The sequence below is a fragment of the Protopterus annectens genome, chromosome 12.part0 (genome assembly GCF_019279795.1).
Source record: "Protopterus annectens isolate FY-2018-M chromosome 12.part0, PAN1.0, whole genome shotgun sequence".
Lineage (NCBI taxonomy): Eukaryota > Metazoa > Chordata > Ceratodontiformes > Protopteridae > Protopterus > Protopterus annectens.
Genome location: NC_056746.1, coordinates 165,910,980 through 165,937,091, shown reverse-complemented (window position 1 = coordinate 165,937,091; position 26,112 = coordinate 165,910,980). Strand labels below are relative to the sequence as shown.

At 42.2% G+C, this 26,112-nt stretch overlaps 1 protein-coding gene across 5 annotated transcripts in view; it reads right to left on the bottom strand.

The window, feature by feature from the left end:
• TSC2 (TSC complex subunit 2) overlaps window positions 1-26,112 on the bottom strand; it is a 3,048,576-nt gene that overhangs the window by 2,390,035 nt on the left and 632,429 nt on the right. For all 5 annotated transcript variants that reach the window (XM_044089186.1, XM_044089187.1, XM_044089190.1 and 2 more), the window contains exon 13: window positions 3,457-3,560. In XM_044089186.1, the coding sequence (XP_043945121.1) occupies window positions 3,457-3,560 (104 nt within the window). The remainder of the gene's footprint in view (window positions 1-3,456; window positions 3,561-26,112) is intronic.

Here is a 26,112-nt window from a genome sequence, read left to right as displayed (position 1 = left end):
TCTGTGAACCGGTAGTGGATCCCTAAGGAATAGCCTTGGGAGGGAGAGATTTTGGCTGTTTAGCAGCTTTAGCACGTGTAAATGCCTTTATGGACATGGATGCAGGAGGCCTGGCTGCCCCACGTGCTGGAGTAGTTTTATCTAGAGAAATGGTGTCGGTTGTTTCCAGAGCACCGGTTTCAGAGGGGAATTCTATGACCGACTCAGAGGAGGCCTCCGGGACCGAGGTTGTCGGTTGTGCGGTTTCGTTGGTCGGAAGCACCAAGGATTCTGTATCCGCAGATACCGAGACACTCGCGGTAGGCCTAGGCGTGGTTTCGGCCAAAACCACGGTCCGCGTCTGTCGGTCCTTGTTCCGTTTTTTTTGGTTAAATGAGTAGTCGTAAGCTCCGACGGCATCTTGTAACAGTAACTATCCCCAAAAAATTCCTCTGCAAACTCCAACCGATGCCTGAGCGTGCGTCTATTGAAGGAGGCACAGGCTGCACAGGCCGAGATGTCGTGGTCTGGGCCTAGGCAGGGGAGGCAGTAAGAGTGGAAATCCTTATGAGGTATTTGTTTCCCACAAGTTAAACAATTATTAACTTTAACCGTTTGATCTGACATCGGCTGAGGCAATGTTTCATAAAAGGAGCTAGCAAGTTAGGCTGGTGCACGGCAAGTGAACATGGTAAATCCAAAAAAGAAAAAAGCCAGCACCCAGGAGGATCTATAGATAATAATTTTATTTCAAACTGAAACTAGACCGGTTTCAGCAACAAGGCTTTCATCAGTAGTACATTAAGCCATAGTAGTGAGTCATGATCTTATATAATTTCAATTAGTGGATCCAGTGACATCATTTACATCATCAGGAGGAAACTTCACATCTATGGATTGGGAAGAAGAGGAGGATTTCCCTAATCTTCCTCCAGCCCAAAATCTGGAACAACTGCAACTGACTTTTCGTCCAGGAAGTGATGTCACTGGATCCACTAATTGAAATTATATAAGATCATGACTCACTACTATGGCTTAATGTACTACTGATGAAAGCCTTGTTGCTGAAACCGGTCTAGTTTCAGTTTGAAATAAAATTATTATCTATAGATCCTCCTGGGTGCTGGCTTTTTTCTTTTTTTGGATCGGCTGAGGCAAGAAAGAGTCCCCAACGGGGTACTTAGCTTTTTGTAGTCTTCGGTAGCTGAAATTACAGGAGCTGGCCGACCGGCACTTGCGAACTGCTTCTGCTTCGGGCACCACGTGGCAAGAAAAACTGAGGAAGATGGCGTCGGCTGACGCTTTTATATCCCAGGCGCTCTGACGTCGGGAAAGGGGCGACATCAGCCGACACCGGACCCAGACTTTGGAATCCTGCCGACCGAAGGGCTGCCTGAGGCAGGACAACCCATATGTAAGGACTGCAGATGCATCCTTGAAGGACATCTAGGTATACACAAGGATCGGTCATTCTGGTACAAACAAAAAAGGGATTTATTACTTCGTTCTACCCTTGCTTCTTCAATCACTTGTAGTATTAATGTCTCCCTCTCTGGCTTTTTTGTCACTCTTCCATTCTTCTTCAGAAAATGGGGAATGGTTTAACAGGCAGTCTTCTATTCATGTCTCTAGGTTGGTTCACATGGCTAGTTTCAGGATGACCATGTAGATTTTTCTGTCACTCTGGCCATTAAACTCTTGCTGGTATTTTGTTATCTCCTACAGTGACAACTTAAATTGCAAAAAGGTCTTGGCTCCTCCAGGGAAGAACATTTTGAAGACAGCAAGGTAAAGCAATCAGAAATATGATCCATCTTCCTTGCAGCTTCCAATCAGAGAAATATATTCACTTATTTTAGCTTGTATGTGCCCTAAAAGTCATCATCAGCAAGCATGCTAGCTTCAACAATCTTTAGTCCTTTCTTATTCTGCCACACAGTTTTAGCAACAAGAATTTTGCAAGTTTGTAGTTTTCCCAAAACTGGTCTTGTTTCTTCTTTCTTAAGGCAGAACCTGGGGAATGTACTCTATGAGCCCTCTCTGTTAACATATCTTGCTATGGTACATCTGTCCAGTTACAGAACTGTTCCTTCATAACAATGTAACAGAGCTCTCAGAAAGGTTGGTCAAATGTACATTTTTACATCTAGATCTATCCTTAATTTCCACAACTTTATCATCGATTTTTTCTTAATATCTCAGTTTGCAAATTTTCCTTCAGTTCTTGTTCCAACTATTGTGCCAACGTCCGTTTACCCAAATGTCTATTAAGAGTATCCTTAATGTCTTCTATTTTACTGGCTTAGCTATAATCTTCCAAAATTACATTAAGACTTCTAAATTCACACTTTTAATCTTATCTAATATATTCAGTGCCACTTCTGTTGAATCCTACAGCCAAGCTCCAATCTCTGAGGTTCTGGCGGATGATATTTCAGTGCTTTCCATTCTTCTGTTTTCTTAGCACTTTGAGTTATTTTTTTCTTTCTGGTAGATATCCAAGTTATTCATCATTCAAAGACAGATTTAATCTACTTTTACTAGTATCGACCATCTTATTAAGCTACTTATGATTCCTATGTGGGAGAGCTATTAAGCTGCTTCACTGAGCAAATGCCATATGGAACTATCACTAATGCTGTGGATGTTAGCAGACCAGGTGTTCATGCAATGAAGGTTAAGCAGTAAAGCCAAAAAGAAACCATTAAGCATTAGATGATATCAGATTCACTAGCAAAAAAACTGTACCGGACATTTCAAACATTGTCTGAATTATGAGTTGTAGATAAGAAATGCTGGTTATTTCTGGTAATCCAGATACAAAATTCCCCAAGTAGCTAAACTCGAAGCACAAATTAAAAAAAAAATGACATCAAAGGCAACTGTTGTAATTTAATAAAATAAAAACTTTCTGTAACAAGTCTCCTCTGTAACCGCCCACATCTGCCAAATCTCTAAATACCAACTTTAAGACTGCACAACCACAAAGTTAAAGGGACTTGAGAGCTAGAAAGTTTCATCGTGTATCAGCAAAGGCTATTTAAATAAATAGCATGGATTAAATTAAAACTACTCTCTGAACTCTGTCTTTGATTAACTTCTCACCAATCAGATAGATGTTTCTCAGGAAACACAGTACAGTACCACTTCCAAATGCAACATATTACAGAAAGCAAGAGAGTACAAACCTTATCAGCATTTCTGCTATGGCCACATGAATAAGGAGATGGCAGCCCAGCCAGTGAAATGAGTTATGAAGAAAAGCCATAAAGTTAAGACAAAATAATTACTAAGAGAAAGTTGTCTCTTTACAAATTTCTTTATCCTAAAACTCAAAGACCAATTAAAACAGCAGACTAACCTGCGGTCTTTGGACACTGCAGCTTTATATATATATATATATATATATATATATATATATATATATATATATATATATGTAATCATATCATATCACTAAAGGCAATACATACATACCTGAAAAATCTGTCCATTAATTTATGTAATGCCTGGATCCAACCATCTTTTGCAGGATGAACAGACTGAGCTCGGTAGGATATCAAGGTTAAGACGGAAGTTTCCTTGAAACAACCACAAAATATAAAAATGGCATTTTTCTTTATGGAACAAACTTGAATTAGGTTACTTTTCTGTATGGAACAAACTTGAACTAGGTTACTATCAGTATGCATTAAAAAATACACCCCCCCCCCCCACCAAAAAAAAAAACGAGAAGACATGCATCAGTTTTCAACTGAATAATAAATCTGTACTCTGGGTATATTAAGAACAAACTAACTTTCAATTAAAAATAATAAAATGCATACATAAAACACATGGCCTACAACAGAAACATCTGAAAAACAGCTTTGCATCAAACTCAGAGGCTGGGGTTTATAAGAGGAATTCCTTGGGTTTCTCACCTTAAATTTATTTTCTTTTTGCAAATACCTAAAAAAATGACAAATTCCACTTGTGAAGCAATAAATGATCAAGAACTTCAATGATTTGGAAATTTCCAAGATGGCTGCACACAGAGGAACAGCTCAATTTCAGCTCTCCCACTGTGAAAAAAAAATCAAACTGAGAAATAAGAGCTACTAATTCTGCCCATCTGAGTAAAATTCATAGACTGGCTAGTAAGTATACTGTCCTGATGCCAGCAAAGAAATTTAAAGAAAATCAACTATAAGAAAGTGAAAAGAAAACACTGACTGGGAAGAATCCTGCAACTGTTCAGCAAAAAGCAGTTCAAGTTTTAGCTTTGGTAGAAGAGGTTTCCAGTAATTTAGAGGAAAAATACATCAAACGTACTCAGACTATAAAAAAATTGGAGTTTATCATCTCAAATAAAGTTAGAAAAAACAGAGGAAGCCTCAATTATAAATTCACATGAACTGATAACACTGCAAAATTCAGAAGCTGAAATAAAGAAAATGCTGAGTACAAGACTTCTAAAGAACAGCAGTTTCAAAAAAGGGAAGGGTTAGAAGCCAGACCATGAAGTGAAAACCTGGGATTTTCTGTTGTACCAGAGCAACTGGAAGGAACAGAAAGTATTAATTTTATAAAAGCAAGAATGAGCAACTGGACTGGTATTCCACACCAGGATTTGTTAAATGAAAGGGCATACTGAGAGTATGTGCTCCAAACATGGCCATGAAAAAAGCAGTCAAGACCTGTATTAGTAAAGATGCAATCATACCAACAGAAAAAGCTGATCTTAAAGATATGGCAGAAGGCAAATGTATAAAAATTGGAGGCTGTAGACTGTTTGTGAAAAATGATTATTCACTGTACACCAGGGAGAAGAGAAGCAAATTTATCCCAGCGACTGGGGAATGTCGAGGAATGGGTGCATGATTCAACCTGCTGTATCCAGCAGGCTTCAGAATATTTTTCCTGGAAGATCAAAGATATTTTTGCTACAGAACAGGCTAAGGAGGAAATACAAAAGTTTATCTAACAAAAAGTGAGCAGTCAAACAGAATGGAACTCTGCTTCTCATTCTTCTGGCAACAAAGCTTATAGAAAGACTTTGCCAGTGAAACCTTTTCCAATGTTCCAAAGAAAAATGGTTGAGAGAGAGAAAGTCAGGAGCTGACAAGAAGAATCAGGAGTACCTTGGAAGTGAACCAGAGTCCGGTGTTGGAAGAGGGAGAAGAATAGGAAGATGACCACCAACACTGAAATTATTGAATAAATAGAAGATTATAAAACATCAATCACATTTGTGAAATATGGCATTGCAAGCAAAGGTCTCTGAGAAATATTGGACTTTTGTTGACTTTGTTGAATATATGTGTGAACTGTGAAGCATATAGCCCAAGTTCTGTCATTAAATGTTTATAAGGACACTAAATGGGAAAAAGTAACTGTAAACAAAACTATTTTTTGCTCTTAATAGCACTTGTGTAAAGCATTTCTTGATATAAAGTGCATGATATATGCTAAAAACTGTTGTGTAGTACCGTACCGAAGAAATATTTTAAATGTAGCGGTGGATGCAAGTCTTTTTGGAGATTGTGTGCGTTAGTGATAAAGTAAACAAGTACTTTCTTTTAGTTATAAGTGTAGGCTTTACAATGTAAAAAAAGGAGAAAGGCTGGACAAGCACAAGTTTAAGTTAATATGCCGTAATCCTGGGCTGCAGGAGTGGGGGTGGTGTGTAAAAGTGCATTGATTATATGTACAGTTTAAATGTTATCTTATTTTTGCAAGGTAAATATTGGGATTAATGCCCTTGGTTTAATCTTAAAAACAACTGCTTTTTGTAAGCAAGTAGGCAATGCCAAAAACCATTAGAACTGCATACTTTATTGTGGGTGCAATTATATTAGCTTGTTTTGTTCTTCTCAAATGCACAGTGGGAGTAAACATTTGTAGCTGAAAAGTAGCTGTACATTCTGTTATGTTCAGAATAAAATCGACAAGCACTCCCCTTCACGCATCTGTAGAGTTGCTAGCTGCTTTTTTCTCGGATTCCATGGAGATGAGGTGTGCGTGTGCAAGCAATTAATCTAGAGAGTTCCAAGCAAAAATTTAAAGGTACGAGGGGTAAGCAGTTCAGTAAAAAAATAAAGTTTGAAATTACTAGACGTCAATAAGAGACAGCAGCTTCCCTAGAAGCCTTAACACTTTATAATTTGTTTAATAGAACATTTAGTTTTATTTATTTAAAGAAAGCCAGTGCACTTTTTCTTAAGGCTAAAAAATAATGTTTGATGAAAGCATACAAGCTGTTTTTCACATGTGAGAAGGGAACACATAATAAAAAGGATGGACATCAATCATTATAAGTGAGAGCACTTGCTGTAAACTGTGTTTTAGCATGAGTAACCTTAAATTTAGGTTAGGTAATGCCAGTACATGTAGCTGTCGATTTTGGGAAATTGTTCCTATCTAGAGGGTTAAACTTCATTTTATGAAGTTGCACATAGTTGTATGTTTGTTCTAACTTAATAGGTTATGGGGTGATCTGAAATTATATTTAGTTTTTTTGTTTTATTAAAATAAAAAGTCTTGAAAAAATGTGACACCGGTTCAAATGGAAATGACAAGAAACAACTGTATAAAAGATCAGCCTGTCAAACACAAGTGTGTGCATGTAACACAAAACATGGAAATAAACAAAAACACTGTCTTGTATAATAAGTGGGAACAATAACTTATCATAATGGCTACACTACCCATATTACCTTGGAAAGTAAACAGCCTTACACGTATAGACAAAAAGGCAAGAGCACTGAATTTTATAAAGAAATGGAGAGTACATAACAGCAATGCTGCAGGAGACATATTGCCAAGAAATAAGCGTGTGAATTTCATAAAGAAAAGATTTCAAGAAGGACATTCAGTAGACTGTCAAGGACAAAGGAAGAGAGTAATAGTTATGCTAATTGCCCCAAGTGCTCCAATACTGATAAAAGAGGAACAAAAATATAATGGCAAATTTGTGGTAGTAAGGGGCAATTTGCAAGGGAGGAGAATTATGCTGGCATGCAGGTATATTCCACCAAGAACTGCTATTATGGAATTTTTAAAAAAAAATTCAAAGGAATATTACTTATAGGTGGGGATTGGAACTTGATTGGCAAAAGTGAAGATGTATCTGGGGAACCTAGAAGGTAAAATATAACAAGGGAGGGTAGATTTTTGAAGAAACTTTTTAAAATATTTGGTAAAGATGTGAATTCAGTACTAGCAACTCAGACAATTTACATATTCCACAAAGTACAATAGTGGGGCTAGATTGGATAGAAATTATATTTAACAGGAATATGTGCAATTAATTGAAAACTTCGACAAACATTAAAACTACTTCAGATCGTGCACCAATAAAAGACTAGAGAAAAATGCATGGCAATTAAATAGAAGTTATGTCCTTACCATAACGTTCCATGTGGAGTGTTCATCTCGCCTTTGTTCTTACACATGGGTTCGGAGCCGATCCTCGGCTCCGTGCCGGCCTCTTGCAAGCTCTGCATCGAGAAGAAGCTCGAGACAATCTAATACCCACAATCCCACAATCCCCCTCTGCCTTTACCTCAGATCTAGTTTGCAAGCAAACCAATCTACATAAAAGCACATTCATGCTTACACACATAAACATATCTAAACAGACACATATAAACATATATGTGTATACCAACTATGTACACAGAATAATAGCAGTAGCAAAAAATGCTTCTGGCCAGGCATCAAAGAACGTTCTTCCTAAGGGAGGGAGGGTGGGACTGTAAGAACAAAGGCGAGATGAACACTCCACATGGAACGTTATGGTAAGGACATAACTTCTATATGTGATAGTGTTCAATCTCGCCGCTTGTTCTTACACATGGGTAGCGTCCTAGCTCCTTGATCCTGAGGAACTCACGGGAGGGCGTTCTTGAGCACAGTGGAACCAAAGGTTGCCCTGTCCCTAGAAACCTTGTCTACTTTATAATGAGAAATAAATGTATGTGGCTTAGACCAGGTAGCAGCCGCACAAATAGCATCCAGAGGTAGGCGAGCTGCATGAGCCAAAGACGAGATATCGATCTTGTGGAATGTCCTTTGGGTTTGTGTAAAGGGGTTGATCTGCAGAATCGTAGACATAGATTATACAATCCGTTAACCATTTAGAAAGAGTTCTTTTGGTAACTGCAAGTCCTTTCCTGCTATCAGCAAAAGCCACAAAGAGTTGATCTGTTTTCCTGTGATCTTTTGTTCTATCCAAATAAAACCTTAGCTGTCTGTGAACATCTAATTTGTGTAACATATACTCCATTTTGTTGGAGTGGTTTTTGAAGAAAGTGGGTAATTCAATGGACTGATTAATATTGTTAATGGAACATACTTTAGGGAGGAAGGATGAATTGGTTCGAAGAGAAACTCTGTCAGAGTGAAAGATCAAATAAAAGTGCTTGATGGAGAGAGCCTGAAGTTCAGACACTCGTCTAGCAGAAGTAATGGCTACCAGAAAGAGAGTTTTCCAGGACAAAAATTTTAATGGGCAAGAAGAGGCAGGTTCAAAAGGGGGCAACATTAATTTAGATAGCAACAAGTTTAGACTCCAAGGTGACGTAGGAGATCTGACCGGTGGTCTAATATGAAAAACTCCTTTTAAAAAGGCTTTACAAAGTCTGTGAGCCATAACAGGAGCTCCACATTCTTCCACATGGAAATTGAAATGGCAGCCAATTGAACTTTTAGAGTAGCAGGAGAAGCACCCTGATGAAATAAGTCTGTTAAGAACTCTAATATCTTATTCAAAGGAGCTATAAAGGATCCACATGGTGTGTCTTCGCCCAGAATACAAACCGTTTCCATTTGCTAGTATATGTTTTCGTAGTGGAAGCTTTATGCGAAGCCACTAATATATCCTGGACTGCTGGTGACAAAAGATCAGACCTGGCTAAGTTGGGAATTGGAGCAGCCAAGCTGCTAGATGGAGTGACAGGAGCGGGATGGGGAACCCCTGACGAGTGAGTCAATAGATCTGGCTCTGGGTCCAGAATCCAGGGTCCCCGAATGCAGTGTATTCTCAGGAAGGGAAACCAAATTTGACGAGGCCAGAATGGAGCAATGAGGATTATCGCCCTGTGTAGGTTCCTGGCTTTCTGGAGAAACTTCGATATCAGAGGAAATGGGGGAAATGCGTATAGGAGTCCCGGGGGCCAATCGTAAACCAGTGCGTCTCTGGGGACTTCCCCTGGAGGGGGTAATAGGGCAAAGTAGCTCCTGCATTTGGCATTCATTGGAGACGCAAACAGATCGCAGGAAGGCTGGCCCCACGTGCGAAAAATCCTTTCCGCCACTGACTGTTTTAGAGACCACTCGTGCGGTAACAGAATTGCTCTGCTCAGCCTGTCGGCTATGACGTTGGATGACCCCGGGATGTGCGTTGCTATTAGAAAGCGACCCGTGGACTCCGCCCACTGCCAAATTCTCATGGCCTCTCTGCATAGTTGATAGGACTTGGTTCCCCCTTGTTTGTTTATGTACCAGACTACCGACATGTTGTCCGTCTGAACTGCAATAGTCCCTAGAGGAAGGAGGGGAGCAAAGTGTTGCAACGCTAGAAACACTGCCCTCAACTCTAGAACATTGATGTGCAGATTGTACTCCAAATTGGTCCATTCGCCTTGGACTGTCTGTCCCTGAAAGATGCCCCCACACCCTATCAGGGAAGCGTCCGTGGTCACCGTAACTGTGGCGTGGGTAGCACAAACGGCCTCCCCTGGGAAAGGTTGCACGTTTGAAGCCACCAGTTTAGATCTGTTTTGCAAGTCTTTGTTATAAGAATCTCGTGTGTTAGAGGTAGTTGTTGAAATGACCATTGAGCAAACAGTAGCCATTGTAGGACTCTCATGTGCAGCCTTCCCAGGGGAATTGCAATAAGGGAGGCTGACATGAGGCTCAACACCTTCAGTACTAGTTTTGCAGGAGATTTCCTTGACAAGAGTAGAAGACGTATGTGAGTCTGCAGTGATAATATCCTTTCTGGGGGGAGCTTCAGAATTAATTGACGTGTGTTTAACTCTGCTCCTATGAACAAGATATTTTGTGATGGCTGAAGTAAGGATTTTCCGAAATTTACGGAGATCCCTAGGTGAACACACAGTTGAAGAACACAGTCTCTGGCCTGCAGTAGTTGACGCCGGGTGGTGGCCGAAAGGAGCCAGTCGTCCAGATACGGAAACACCTGGAATCCCTGACGTCTCAAGTGAGACGCTACCACTGCCATACATTTGGTGAAGACCCTGGGGCTGAGGTCAGACCAAAGGGCAGGGCTCGAAATTGAAAGTGACTGGCTCCCAGCCGAAGCGCAAATGATCTCTGGATGCCCTGGCCATTTTGATGTGGTAGTATGCATCCTCTAGATCTATTGAGCACATCCACTCGTCCTTCTGTAAGAATGGAAGGATCGATTGAAGCGTGACCATTCAGAACTTTTCTTTCTTGACGAAAGTATTGAGGTAGCTTAGGTCTAGAATGGGCCTCCAGTCCCCTGTTTTCTTTGGAACTAAAAAGAACCTTGAGTAAGTCCCGAATCCTTGCTGGTCCGCTGGGACTGGCTGGATGACTCTTTTTTTCTAGCAGCTTTGAAATTTCTAAAGCTGCTGGCTCTCGCAGATGGGGCGGTACATCTGGGAGTCTTTTCTTTGGAATGGGATAGGATAGGAAGGGTATGGAGTAACCTCTGGTAACTACGCTTTTTACCCACTTGTCTGTAGTTATACCTTGCCAGGCCTGAGGGTATAAAGCTAAGCGACCCCCGACTGCCTCCAGAGCAGGACAGTCGGGCCTCCTCTCAGGAGTGCTGGAAAGGTTTACCAGGGAGTGTATCCCTGTCACCTTGATGTTGCGGACCCCCTCTGCCGCCAGGGCGGCGTCTTCCACCTCTGCCCCCTCCTCTGCCTCTGGAGGGGGCATCACCCTGTGTGCCTGAGAAAGACCCTTGGGGTTTTCGAAACTACATTTTCCCACCGCGTTGCCCTTTGGGGTACGGTCTAGTTGGGGTGGAAAAACAGACTCCGACAGCAGACAGAGTCTTTCCCTCTTGTTCACACCGGGTAAGGGTCTCCTTTACCTTGGGGCCAAAAAGAGTGGCACCATCAAATGGGGCGTTTGTAAAGGAAGACTTGTAGGCTTCCGCAAAGGAGCATAGGCGCATCCAGGATTGTCTACGAAGAGCAATCGCTGAAGCTGCTGCCCTACTCGAGCCTTCGGCTGCGTAAGAAATCAGCCTCATGGACGAGTTAACAATCGATGTTAGGGTATTAAGTTGCGCTGTCACTTTCTCTGAGACAGCTGCATCTGTAGTACCCTGGAGGGTATCTCCCAACTCTTTGACTAGATCCCTCTGCAGACGTGTAAAATGGGTCAAATAGTTCAGGGACCGCATGGAAAAAGCCGCTGAACTAAAAATGCGCTTCCCATATCTATCCATCGTCCTAGAATCTTTATTAGGCGGATGGACAGACGAAGAAGACTCAGACATCTCCTTTTTCATGGCTGCAGCCACCACCATAGCATCTACTGGAACTCCTTTTGTAAGGTAGGACTTATCCTGAGGTGCTGTGATGTACTTGTTCGGTTTCCTTGGAACAGGTTCCACTGTGTCAGGAGCCTCCCACGCCCTTCGAGCAATAAGTTCCATTAGTTCGTCGAAGGGCGGAGTGACCCAGGAGGAGGAAGGGCGAGCACCAAATGCCTTCAGCAGAACTGACTCATCCTCAGAAGGGGGAAGGGACTGCCAGTCACCTCTCTGTTTCAGGATCTCCAAAATGTCTGAAAAGAGACATCTTCTGAAGGTGACTTAGGGGACCCCTCTGACTCATCTAAGTCAGTATCAGATGTTATGGATTCCTGTGGAGAATCCAAGTGTCTCCTCTTACACAGTCTCTTCCTAGGGACTTCCTCGTGGGGAGCATCCGAAGAAGCCTCGGAGGAAGAGGGGGCACCCTCCAGGGGTGGCTGAGGCACTGGTGCCCGGCGCTTGGATGTGGCCGTGGGTGCAGATGAAGACAAAGGCCCTTTATGGGGAGGAGAAACTGCTTCCACTGATGTGGTTGTCTGGGTAGACAACACCTTCCTCATCAGGTCGAACGCCCCGGTCCCGCATCGAAGAGTCCCCGGTTCAAGAAATGGGAAGAATCCCTGACACGGGCACCGAAGGCATCGACCCCGAGGACGGAGCCGAATCGATCCGTGCCGAGGCCCCGAGGGGGAGAGTCGGAACCGACACGTCGGTTCGACTCTCGGCCCCAGAACCAAGAACAGACCGTCGGCTCCGAGACTCCGGTACCGGGTCCGACGGAGTCGAGGTGAGGGGAACAGACCGAGGAAAGGACGGTTCTGGACCCGAGGGCTCCACAATCAGCAGATCAGCCTCTTCCGGCTCCAAAGACTGAATCGGTCTCGGAGGAGGAATGGATGGAGATACAGGAAGGCCTTCAAGTTTCGACACCAACTGGGTGGAAACCGAAATAAGTTTAGAGAGGGCCGAATGCTGCAACAACTTCTGCACCACGCGATCCACATCGACATCCGAAAGTTTGGAGGAAGAACGGGTCGAAGGAACCGAAGACGGAGCCGACCTCAATATGGCCGAAGGAGGGAGCTCCATCACCGGTTCCAAGACTCGAGGCTCAGGAACCGACACCAGTTGAACACTCGGCCCCGAAGTCTGTGGAACCGGTGACCTAACCTTTGAAGAAGAGCTCGGAGCCGATGACTTAGGCTCCGACGTCTTCGATTCCTTAGAGGACTTCGATGCCTGGTCAGAAGCATCCAAAGCCTCTTGGAAAGCTGGTTTCAGTAGACCTCTGTCCATCAGTTTCCTGCGTCTATCTGTCATGACCCTCCCACTAAAAGAGTGACAGATGGAGCAATCCTCTTGTAAGTGAAGAGGGCCAAGGCAGTAGACGCAGGAACTGTGGTTGTCAGTGACCGACATTTTTGGCCACACTGACAACGTTTGAAACCAGACTTTGCTTTCTCCGACATAGTATAACAATATATAACTACAGAAAACACAGTCAATCCGAGAAAAAGTCACAATCAGGTTAATGTCAAATCCGGTTAAATTGTCTCAATATGGTAGATGTGAAGGGTGTAGGCCCCGATACAAAAATACCGAAAATAAGATTAACGGTACCAAGGAATTACGGAACCACAACACAATCACACTTGTTAATACAGATAATATCAACTAGAATATATTTCTTAATAAAATACAACAAAAAAGTTATATCTTAGCTTAGAAACTCTCGAGCTAGCTCCCAACGATGCGTATGCAGCAGCGGCAAACTAGATCTGAGGTAAAGGCAGAGGGGGATTGTGGGTATTAGATTGTCTCGAGCTTCTTCTCGATGCAGAGCTTGCAAGAGGCCGGCACGGAGCCGAGGATCGGCTCCGAACCCATGTGTAAGAACAAACGGCGAGATTGAACACTATCACATCTAAAAAAATGACACAGTGACACTTTCCACCTACCTGTTAAAAAGCCATGAATTTAAGGAATGGGTAGTGGAAATTATTAAAGACTTACTATAAATGAAAAATTTAATTTATTATAGCTAGTTAGTGAGATCAAATGAAAACGGATTTAAAAAAAGGTAGAAAGATGAAAGAGATATGGTTAAGAAGTAATAGGACTGATTTGGAGGGACTGGCAAAGGTTAAAGTATTGCAGAATAAGAGGAATCTGACAAAAGAGGCACAACTGCAAATAGCTAAAGAGAAAATAAGGGGGTATATGAATAACAGGCATGAGGTTAAAAAGATTGCCATTAAGCAACAATATTTTGATAACGCCAGAGCACAAAACTTTTAGCACAATGACTTAGACAAAAGAAAGCAGAAAAGGTTGCTGACAAACTTGGAGAGCCTATAAGAAAAATAACCAGGGATCCTTTAGAGATATTACGAGACATTTTGGAAATTTTATGAAAATACGTATGAAGCCCAGAAAGGTGGAAATCAAGCTCATACATGGAAAATTTTATGGAAGACTTAAGTATGCCAAGGTCAGAGATATTTGACGATCAACAATTAACAGCCAAGATAGGCAGAGATGAGATAAAAATGGCAATGCAAAATCATTCTGCAGTAAAGTCTCCAGGAACAGATGGTATTCCTGTGGAAGTTTGAAGGGAAGAAAGTGATAAAAGATCTGAAATGTTTTATTTAATAGTATTTTAAAAGGAGGGGGAGTGCCAACACCTTCGATAAAAGCTGTGGTGGCTGTAATGCCAAAAGGGTGTAAAGACCCATCAGACCCATCTTCATACAGACCTGTTTCAATGCAATTACAAAGTGCATGTCTATACTAGTTAAAAGAATGGCAAAGGTGTTGCCAAAATTGATAGATATGGATCAATGTGGGTTTATGGAGCGGAGACAAAAATGTGACAACAGTAACAGAACAATGATGGTCCAGAGGGAAGCAGAATACAAGAAAATATTGCTTTTTTTGTAAACAAAAACATCTTTATTAAATGATCACATATGACACAGGCAATCAACATTTATATAAATGAAAACAAGCCATATTGACAATTTTAGATGCAAACATTATACATTACATATCTATCCAGTCACTGTCAGATACTACAGAACGCATTCAAATCCTGCCTTCTTTTAAACTCGTTCCTCCTCTGCACGTATTGTCCCCATGATTCCCATTTTTTCTATGTGATTTGCTCCTAGCCTCTTCTAAAGATCCCAATTCCAGTTATCTCTTACTGTGTTTACTACTTGTAGTAAAATTGGATTTTAGACTTTGGTTTCCATTTTCTAGTAACTGCTTTTTGGCAGCCACCATAACTAGGGTCTGCAAGGCCTTAATACATAGAGACAATTAATATTCTGTATCATACCTCAAAAAAATAATTTTCTTAGTTGAACCAATTTGCTCACCCAATCTCTGACAGAGTAGTCAGCAGGGAATCTTTAAAGTCTGCCAACTCATTGCACTCCTAGAAAAAATGTTTGCAATTACCTCTTTCTTCCCTATCATGCTTCCAACATTTGCTGTCTACCTGAGGAAAAATTCCTTTGCAGTCTACCAAGGATATAAAAATACTTACACAAAAATCCTAAATCTTCTAGACTTTGTTGCATATTTGGGAGACTTGCATATATCCCATCATTGCTTCTTTGTCAACTGCTTATTCAATCTATCGTCCCAATCTTTTCTAATCACCTCTGATTGATTCTTATGCAAAATTGTATATGCTATATGAATTCCTTTTCTAACAGCATCTTCTGCTCTAGATTCTACAAAAAAAAAAAAAAAACTCTACCAGTACTGGTCTTTTGCTTAGTTTCTTCCTATTTCTCTCGCTTTGCCTATACTTTGATATTAATCCTTGACAGGGAAGGCTATAGCTAGCTTTGCAGTCCAAATAAATTTTTGGCCTCTTCCATTCTATTACATTTCCCTCACTAATAATTTGCTCCCAATACTTTGGTTCTTTTTGCCAGTTTTTGCAAATAAATTCCAGCCCCCTCTTGTCTGTATTCCTTAACTGCAGTCATCCCTATCAGCAGAATTTCCTTTCTCCATTCCCGTGTTGGCTTAGTTCTTAGAATACTTACTGCTACTTTATGAATATTCTGTATGGTAATTGTTATTCTCCTTAAGGATCAGCTTCCAAAATCCCAGTTTCTCATTGTTTCTTGAGCTTTCCCCATTTCACCCTCCCTTTCCACTTTGAATTACAGGTTTCTGCTTGTTGCTCTGTACAGATGCCTTAACTGTGTAGCTCTAAAATACCCCTTCAAATCAGATAATCCCAAACCGCCTTGTTCATTTGGAAGAATCAGGTTGTCCCAATTGACTTTTCATGTCTTCCTCTCCCAGATAAAATCCTTCAGTTCTTTAATTGTTATGCACAACTTCTCTTCTGGTTGATAAAAATAGGCCTGACCTTTGTATAAGACTAAAGGGACTAAACATTTTAGCTGCTTGCATCTTGCCTATCCATATCCGTATAAGAGTTGCAATTTTTCAGTTTTTGTATTCTCCTTTGTTAGTCTCTTCCGACATATCCTTAGCTGCCGCACCAGAATCCATTGCTAAATACTGCATTTTATCAGGTCCCCATGAATATGGATATTGCTGCACCAGCTACTGCCTTTGTTTTAATTTAATTAATTTTGTATACCAAAAAGATCTAAAACTGCCTCAAAATGTTCAACTGGATATGTCCTTTTCTAGTTTTATAATGTGTAAAATAATATAATCTGCAAATAGAGCCAGCTTTTCTTGACTACCATAAGCATTATATCCTTGAATTTCTGAGTCCCTTATTTTCTTTGCCAGTGGTTCTAAATATAGTACAAACATCAAAGGGGAAAGACAACACCCCTGCCTTGTTCGTTTGCTCAAACAAATTATCAGAGAGGAATCCAACTACTTTAATTTTCACCTCCAATCCCTCATACATCCTCCTAAATCAACCTTATAATTTTATCAGGACATACAAATGCTTCCATTGCCCTGTTCATAAACTCCCAGCTTACTCTGTCAAATGCTTTCTTTGCATCATGACCCAACAACAACAGTGGTATTTTCTTATACTGAGCTTCTTTGCGGATCATCAATGTTCTGTTAATGTAGTCAAATGTTGCCTCCCCTCCACAAAACCACACTGATCCCTAGCTATCAATTTTGGTATAACCTTTGCCATTCTTTTAGCCATTACAGACATAAAACACTTTATAATCATGGTTTAGGACTGAAATGGGCCAGCATGAAGCTGGATACAGCCACCAACGCTTTCTTCCAGGAGGTTGGTATTTCTCCTCTTAAAAAAATTGTTAAACAAAGACTTCCAGGTCTTCAACTATTTTTTCCCTCCTAACTTCCAAACTTCCAAAAGAATACCATTTACTCCTGGGGACATTCCTATGGATTGGTGACACACCACCATTTTTATCTCATCTTTTCCTATCCTGTTAATAAATTTGCCTCATCTACCTCCAAAACTGGAATATTTAATTCTTACATAAACATTTCCATTTGTACCTTTTCTTGATCACTGTTTTTCTCTGTTTTATACAGCCTTTCATAAAATTTCTGAAATATTTCTAGTACCTCCACAGGATCTCTTATCTTCCTTGTTACAGGTTCTCCAAGCATGGCAACAACCCTTTCTACTTCCTTACAAAGTTATTGTGCTAAAAGTTTTTATGCTCATTATCCGCAGTGGTGCAGCGGTAGCTTTGTTGCCTCACAGCAAGAGGTTCTCCCGTTCGATTCTCAGCTGGAGTGCGGGGAGTGCCTTCTGTGTGGAGTCTGCATGTCCTCCCCACGGATGGGTGGGCATTCGAATGACGTGCGTAAATGGGTGTGCCTTTGTTGAAGGTTGGACGTCTAGCTGGCACCTCGGCGTTCGTGAAAATCTACTGCCAGTCATTAGCGGACCGGAGTTCCACTGTGGCAACTCCTAACTGGAAAAAGCCGAAAGACAAACATCATAAAAAAAAAAAAAAACAGTTGCTTAACAGCAATCTTTCTAAATTCATTCATATCAAGGTAATCCATTTTTCTGCTTAACATTCTTTAACTGCTCCATTTTCTGCTTAACATTCTTTAACTGCTCCTCCTCCTGTGAGATTTCCCCTATTCTGCAATACTTTGTCATTCCCTCTAAATAAATAGTTGCGTGAAATCTTACCATATCCATAGATGTCCTTCTCTTCTATGTTGCAGTATTCTTTACACATGGGTTGCCTTCCACCCAATGTCCCATCTGGCCTGTATACAAAAGCTTATAGTCACTGCCGGTACGTGGGACGTCGCATGTAGGTTCTGACAGCATCAGCCATAAAAAGACGTCCGCATGTACCACCCTCAGAACAAAGAAGCCCCATGAGGAACAATAGTTCTAAGGCAAACAAAGTCATCCTAGGAAGGGACAAGTTGCAGGGGGAAGGTGTAAGGGACAGAATATTGCAACATAGAAAATAAGGACATCTATGGTTATGGTAAGATTTTACACAGCTATTCTATTGTCCTACTCAATGTTGCAGTATTCTTTACACATGGGAAAGTGCCAAACCTTAGTGGAAACCTAGGGAGGAGGAAGGAACAGAAGAAGAAAGTGAGGAAATATTCTCCACATATCCATGCAGAACAGCTCTAGCAAATCTTGCCCTGGACATAGAGATAGCGTGCAACTTGTAATGTTTGATAAAGGTATGGATTGAAGAAAAAGTAGCAGCCTCCAGAATGGAATTAGTATCCAGGCCTTTAAAGAACACCCCTGAAGAAGTGACTGATCCAGCGTAATGAGCTCTGACAGAAGACAATTTTCCATGAAAAACATAGCAAAACAAAATAGCCTTAGAAATCCATGCAAGATGAGATAGTTTGTTTAGAAACAGGAAATCCAGAGCCCTGGGATGAAAAGACACAAACAGCTGATCTGACTTCCTTGTAGATTTCATTTTGCCAAGGTAAAATCTGAGCTGTATACATATACGGTATGCAAAATCCTCTCACTACAGGATTGCGGAGAAAGGAAAAAGTTGGATAACTGGACAGACTGATGAAAAGTCATTCACCACTTTAGGCATGAAAGAAGGATTAGTCCTCAAAGATATACCATCCTTGTGGAAGACCAAGAAAGGAGGGGATGCCATCAAGGCTTGAATCTCAGAACCCTCCTAGCAGCAGTTAAAATCACCAGAAACACTGATTTCTAGCTGCAAAACTTCAAAGGAGCAGAGGCCGCAGACTCAAAAGGGGCCAGAGTTAACTTCCCTAGGACATAGCTAAGATCCCAAGGAGGAGGCACTAATTTCTTGAGAGGTATGAAGTGTAGGACGTCTTTAAGAAAAATTATAACCTCCGATCTGAAGGCTAAAGGAGGTGTCAATGGCAGACTAGCAGAAACAGCAGAACAGTGGACTCTCACTGAGGAATATAACCAACTACTATTAAGCAATTCACACAGGAAAGAAAGTACAAATGGAATGTCCACAGATAGTGGATCTAGACTTCTTTTTAAGCATTTAGAAATTTAAGACTTCCTAGTATTGGGTTTCCTGGATTCCTGCAAAACCCTAAAAACGCCCTGTGAAAAAAGGTAACTGAAAGGGATCAAAAATTGATCACCCACAAGGTCAACTGTAGTGCTGGTAGATGTGAATGAATCAAGGATCCCTTGTCTCGTGTAAGTCCAACTGGTGATGCAACTTGTAGTGATGGCCCTGGACTAAATGCAGAAGAGGGAACCAATTCTGTTTTGGCCAAAAGGGAGTCACCAAAAAAATCTTTGGTCTGTCCTGCTGAATTTTCAGCAAGACACTGAAATGGAGGGAAGGGGCAGATGCATAAAGAAACATCCCATTCTATGGGACAGATAAGGATTCCACCTTCCAGGCCAGAGGATGTGGGACCCTGGCACAAAAAAGAGGAAGTTGCCTGTTTTGAGGATAGGCAAAGAGATCCAGATGTGGAGTACCCCATCGGTGAACTAGATCCAGGAACACATCCCTGTGAAGCATCCATTTGTGGGATGGAGTCATGGATCTGCTTAATGCATCCACCACAATTCTGAGATGAGGGTAGGTAAACAGTATGAAAGATTACTTTGTACTCAACAACCAACTCCCATGCCTTGAGGGCTAACCTGCAAAGATGTTAGGATTTGTGCCCCCCCTCCCCCCCCCGCTTGTTTATGTACCAGAGGACAGTGGTATTGTCTCTAAAAATCTTCAGAGGGGCTGGTAGGAAGAGGATGAAAGGTTTGCAAGGCTAGAATTAGAGCACACCTCTCTCTGATGTTGATGTGCTCCCTCTGCTGAGGTGGAGACCAAAGACCCTGAGCCTTCCTGGAGCAAAAATTACCCCCCCCCCCCCCCAGCCTATGTCTGAGGCTTCTGTGAGCATTTGTTGAGAAGGCTGGGGTAAGAGAAGAGGAAGACCTGCATTCGGAGATGGTTGCTGAATTCACTCGTGGGGCTCTGTTTTCAAACAGGGAAGGAAAAGAACCAGGACATCTAAAGGGTGATCATTTTGAGACCAGATTGTCTTTACAAACCATTGAAATTTCCTCATATGAAGCTTTGCCAAAGGCAGCATGGGAATCGTGGAAGCCATGAATCCTAGAAGATTCAGAAATTCCCTGGCCGGGATAGATGGGAGAGGCAGAAGACTTTCCATGAAGGATGTAAGAAAGAGTCTTGTCTGCAGGTAGGAAAACATCATTAGATCTGTCCTGAACCTGCACTCTATATATATATAAAAAAAAAAAAAAAGGTGATCATGAGATGGAGTCAGACTGGATTTCTTGAAATTTGTGAATCCTTGGCCATGAAGGAGGTGAATGGCCTCCACAAAGTTTGACACAAATAAGGATTTTTGGCCAGAAATAGCAGATAGTCTAAGTAAGGATAAACCTGAACCCCGTGAACCCGGAGAAAAGCAATGGCTGGGCCCAAGTACTTTGTGAAAACCACTGGGACAGTGGAAAGACCAAAAGACAAGGCAGAAAATTGAAAGTGCAAAGAACCCACCAAGAAATGTAAGAATTTCCTGCACTGAGGGTGAATGGCGATATGCAGATAAGCATCTTCGAGATCTAGGAAAGTAATGAAAGATTGAGGAGAAATGACAGGAAGTGCCTGAAGTGACAGCATCCGGAAAGATGGCACTACCAGGAAAGTGTTAAAAGTGAGAGAGGTCTAGAATCAGTCTCCAAGGACCATTCTTTCTTGACACCAGGAACATTCTGGAGTAACACCCCCCCCCACACTGATACAGTGGTACAGGTTGAATAGTGCCTTGAGCAAGAAGCTGAGATAAGATCTGAGGAAACAGATTAAGCTGACGGGAAGGGAGCAGAGGAATCCCCATGAAAGAAGGAAGGGAAGAGTCTTCCAAGTCAAAATAACCTTTTTGGATGATGGAAAGAACCCATGTGTCCCGGAGTGATCTTTGCCCAGGTTGGAAAGGAAAGAGAAAGAGGTGTATGGCTTGGAAGAGAGGTGTGTTTGTCACAGGGAAATGGGTCTAGCCTGAAAGGACTGGTGAATAGCAGGATCAGAAGCAATAGCTTTGGACAGACTTCATAGCCCTAGCACCAGAGGAAGAAGCAGAGAAGGCGTGAGCTGGTCTCCTAACAAAAGATGTTCTGACAGGGAAATTCGTATGGAATTTGGGAACTGGTGAGACAAGTGTTTTAAATCCTGAAGTTCCTTTCCTTTTTCCTGTAGGGCTTTAAAGAGTTCTGCTGCTGAACCAAACACAGCAGGCTTCTCTAAAGGAGCATCAAGAAACTTAGCTTTTATGTCATCAGGCAATGATTGAAGCCTTAACCAGGAATGTCTCCTAAGTACAGAAGCAGCAGCCCTGGAGGATGCCTCTACAGCATCATTGCTACCCTTGATGGAATGTCTGGCTACCTGAGTAGATGCAGCCAAAAGTGAGAATACCTGTAACAAACTCTGAGTCTGGTAACTGAGCAAATGTCTAAGACAGCAAAGCCAAAGAATACCTAGACACATGTCTGGTAGTTTATAGCGCTAATAGCTAAAGTCTAAGTATATACCTTCTTACCCAGTTTCTCAATGATTTTGCTTTCCTTATCAGAAGGAAGAAGTTTGGCAGAAGGAGACAAGCGAGAAGATTTATCAGAAACAATGGAGACCACTGCTGGATCAGAAGAGGGGCACTTTGTAAAGAAACCTGCAGTTATCTGGTACTTTATAAAATTTATCAGGCTTCTTAGGAGCAGAGGCCTGGGAGTCGGGTGCTTTGGAAGGAGCAAAAGTGTCTAGGAAAGCTGGAGGAACAGCAGAGGTAGCAGGAACCTTCATTTGTAGCAGATCATAAAGTACAGTTGTGTACCTACCATAAATGTAGATGTTAGAGTGTATTCACTGTTGCAGTCATTACTCTTGGGTTATCCTGCTGGCAGGCTACCCGCAGTCGGCCTGAATTCCAAAGTCCTGGTCCGGCGTCGGTTGCTGTCGCCTCTTCCCTGATGTCAGTGCGCCAGGGGTATAAAAGATGCAGCAGACGCCATTTTCTTCAGTTTTTCTTGCCCCAGATGTCAGGTGCCCCCAAAAGGGTAGGCTAAATATATTATGTCAATAAACATATATGCAGTGAAGACACATTTCCTTCATCTACCAGCAAATACACCACATAGGTTGTAAAGAATAGAAAAGTACAGATAAACCCCAGCAAAAGAAAGGGGGACGGTGGGAGGGTAACCTGGACTGCAACAGTGAATACACTCGAACATCTACATTTATGGTAGGTACACAACTGTACTATGTTCATCGTGTTTCACTGTTGCAGTCATTACTCTTGGGTTGAATCCCAAAGCAGAGGATGTGTGGCTGTGCTAAATAAGATTAGGAGAGGCTATGAGGCCCTGCAGAACTGCAGTGGCAAAGCCTGCTCTGGATTTAGAGTAAAGAGGTAAGTGGTAGTGCTTTATAAAAGTGTGCACTGAACTCCAAGTTGCAGCCTCTAAGATGTCTTTGGCTGGTACGCCTCTGAGGAAGGCTGCTGAAGTGGCCTAATGCCTTTAGGCACTGACTGGCCATGCTGAGAATAGCAGAAACGGCTGCAATAACCTATCCATTTAGAAATAGTCTGTTTTGAGATAGCCTTTCCTTGTGATCCTGCAGCATATGACACTAAAAGTTGCTCATTCTTTCTGAAAGCTTTAGTTCTGCCCAAGTAGAAGCGTAGCTGCCTGTGTATGTCCAAAGAATGCAGAATTTTCTCACCCTTGTTCTGTGGGTTTGGATAAAAGGTAGGCAAGTGAATGGTTTAGTTGAGGGCCACAATGGACACCACCTTAGGCATAAATGTTGGATTTGTCCTCAGAGAAACCCTGTCTGGATGAAAAATCATAAAAGGTTCCACAGCCACGAGTGCTTGTAACTCCGAGACTCTTCTTGCAGAGGTTATTGCTAGGAGCAGAGCTGTTTTCCAGGATAAGAATTTTATATCTGCTGTATAGGCTGGCTCAAAAGGAGGCAGTGTGAGTTTTTCCAAGACATAATTGAGGTCCCATGCTGGAATTGGTGCTCTCCTTGGAGGCCTGATGTTTTTAGCCCCTCTTAGGTACTGCCTTATTAAAGAATGAGAAAAGATAGGTGGTTCCGTATTGTAATGGGCGGAAATGACAGAGGTATGAAATTTAATTGATGAAAAAGAAAGGCCTTTGTCCAGCATCTCAGTTAGGTATTGTAAAATCTGAGGAATGTTTGGTACATAAGTGTCAATGCCTTGTTCCTGGTTCCAAGCACAGAATCTCTTCCATTTTTCTGCATATGATGTTCTGGTACTGGGCCTCCTGGCCTCCAAGATAACATCCATAACAGCTTTTGAAAGAGGAGTGTTCTGAATGGATACATTATCTGCCATGCTGCCAGATTTAAGGTTCTGAGCTGGCTGTGCAGGATCTGATTGTTTTGTTGGGTCAGTAAGTGAGAAGTTTGAGACAATATCCATGCTGGACCTTGAGACAAGCTTTTTAGGATTGGGTACCAGTGCTGGCGTGGCCAATCTGGTGCAATCAGTATCATTTTTGGCTTCTCTTGGCTGACCTTTAGGAGTACCTTGTGAAGGAGAGGCAGAGGAGGAAAGGCATATACGGTTAGGTTTTTCCAGCTGAAGGATAGGGCATCCACTTTCCATGCTTGTTTGTGATAAATTCTTGTGCAAAATCTCTGTAATTGGCAGTTGTGAGGGGAGGCAAATAGATCTATGTCTGGGCATCCCATTTTCTTGTTATCATGCTGAAGACTTGTGGATCCAGTTTCCACTCGTGGGGATCCATGAGGTTTCTGCTTAGTTAGTCTGCTAGAGTATTTGTTTTTCCTGGCAGGAATTGTGCTTGCAGGTGAACCTGATAAGTCAATGCTGTGCCCCACAAGGTCATTGCTTCTCTGCAGAGGGGGTAGGAATGTGTGCCTCTCTGCTCATTTATGTACCACATGACCGTAGTATTGTCTGTCTTTATCAGTAGCTGCCCTGGATGAAGTAGATCCTTGAAAGCTGTCAGGGCATTCTGAACAGCTAGCATCTCTTTTTGATTGATATGAAGATGCATTTGACTTGCAGGCCATGTGCCCTGAATACATTTTCCTGCCATACGGGCCCCCAGGTATAATCTGATGCATCCGTTGTCAGTGTCTGTCTGGCTGTGGGTAAAGTGAATGGCAGACCCTTGTTGTGGTGACAGGCCTGTGCCCACCATCGAAAAGTACAGTTTTGTACCTACCATAAATGTAGATGTTCGAGGATCCACATTGCTGCAGTCATAACCTGTGGGTAGTCCGCTGTCCTCGGTCGGCTCGAATACCAAAGAGTTAGGCTGGCGTCGGTCATGGGCGCCCAGAGCTGACGTCAGTACGCAGTAGTACTTAAGCGCATGACCGACGCCATATCCTCAGTCTTTCTTGCCCCAGATGTCAGAAGGCCTTAAAAGGAAAAGGCCAGAGCCACAAAGGGAGAAAATAATAATTATCCCCAAGTAACAATAACAACAAACAACAACCACACCCCCAAACCTAAGAGGGGAAGGAGGGAGGGAAAAATAGGACTGCAGCAATGTGGATCCTCGAACATCTACATTTATGGTAGGTACAAAACTGTACTATGTTCTTCGTCTCGCATTGCTGCAGTCATAACCTGTGGGTAGAATCCCAAAGCAAAGGAAAAGGGAGGCTGGCAAACTAAAAAGCATTAGGGGCTGCTAACATACCCTGTAAGACTGCAGTGGCAAACCCAGCCCTGGACTTGGAGAAAAGAGGGAGATGGTAATGTATGAACTGAACTCCAAGTAGCTGCTTCCAAAATATCCTTAGTAGCTACACCCCTCAAAAAAGCAGTAGAAGTGGCAGTAGCCCTAGTGGAATGAGGTCTAATCCCAGCAGGAACATCCTTCCCATGATGAGAATAACAAAAAGCAATACAATTACCAATCCACTTTGAAATAGTCTGCTTAGAAACAGCTTTCCCTTGTGTACCCCAAGCAAAAGAAACCAATAACTGTTGAGTCTGTCTGAACTCCTTAGTTCTGCTCAAATAATAACGTAACTGCCTGTGTATATCCAAAGAATGCAAGATTTTTTCCCCTTTATTTTGGGGATCAGCAAAAAAGGTAGGCAAATGGATAGACTGGTTCAAGGCCACATTAGAAATCACTTTTGGCATGAAAGTAGGGTTAGTACGCAAAGAAACTCTATCCTTATGGAATATTAGAAAAGGTTCAACTGCCATGAAAGCCTGCAATTCAGATACCCTTCTAGCAGAAGTAATGGCCAACAAAAAGGCAGTCTTCCAGGATAAAAACTTTAAGTCAGACGTAGCTGCAGGTTCAAAAGGAGGCAAAGTAAGCTTCTCCAACACAAAATTGAGATCCCAGGAAGGAGTAGGAGCTCTACGTGGGGGTCTTATATTCTTTGCCCCTCTGAGGAATTGCTTAAACAAAGGGTGAGAAAATAAAGGAGGGTCACAATCATAGTGAGCAGAAATGGCTGCAGCATGAACTTTCACAGAAGGAAAAAGACAAACCCTTGTCTAGTAACTCAGTAAGGTACTGTAGTGTAAAACTCAAATTAGGTTTTGAGACATCAAAGCCCTTTGTTGTGCTCCAAAGAAAAAAAATTTCCATTTATCAGCATAAGCTTTTCTAGTGCTTGGCCGCCTAGCTTCCAAGATGACATCTAAAACCTGCTGAGGAAGCTGAGAACTCGCAGGCTCTAAAACAGAATACGCCAGGCCGTTAGATGCAGGGACTGCACCCTGACATTGAGCAAATGACTGCTTGACTGGGACAACAAGTGAGGAAGCTGTGGCAAAGGCCAAGGAGGCTCCTGAATTAAACTCCTCAGCAGAGGATACCAGTGCTGTCGTGGCCAATCTGGTGCTATTAAAATCATGCAAGGCTTGTCCCTCCTGACCTTCAAGAGAACCTTGGTAATGAGAGGCAGAGGAGGAAAAGCATAGATGTGAAGGTTGTTCCAACTGAAAGATAGAGCATCCACTTTCCAAGCTTTTGGGTGAAACATTTTTGTGCAAAATTTTGGTAGTTGGAAATTTAGAGGAGAAGCGAACAGATCTATGTCTGGAGTTCCCCAAGCCACTGTCAACTGATGAAATACCTG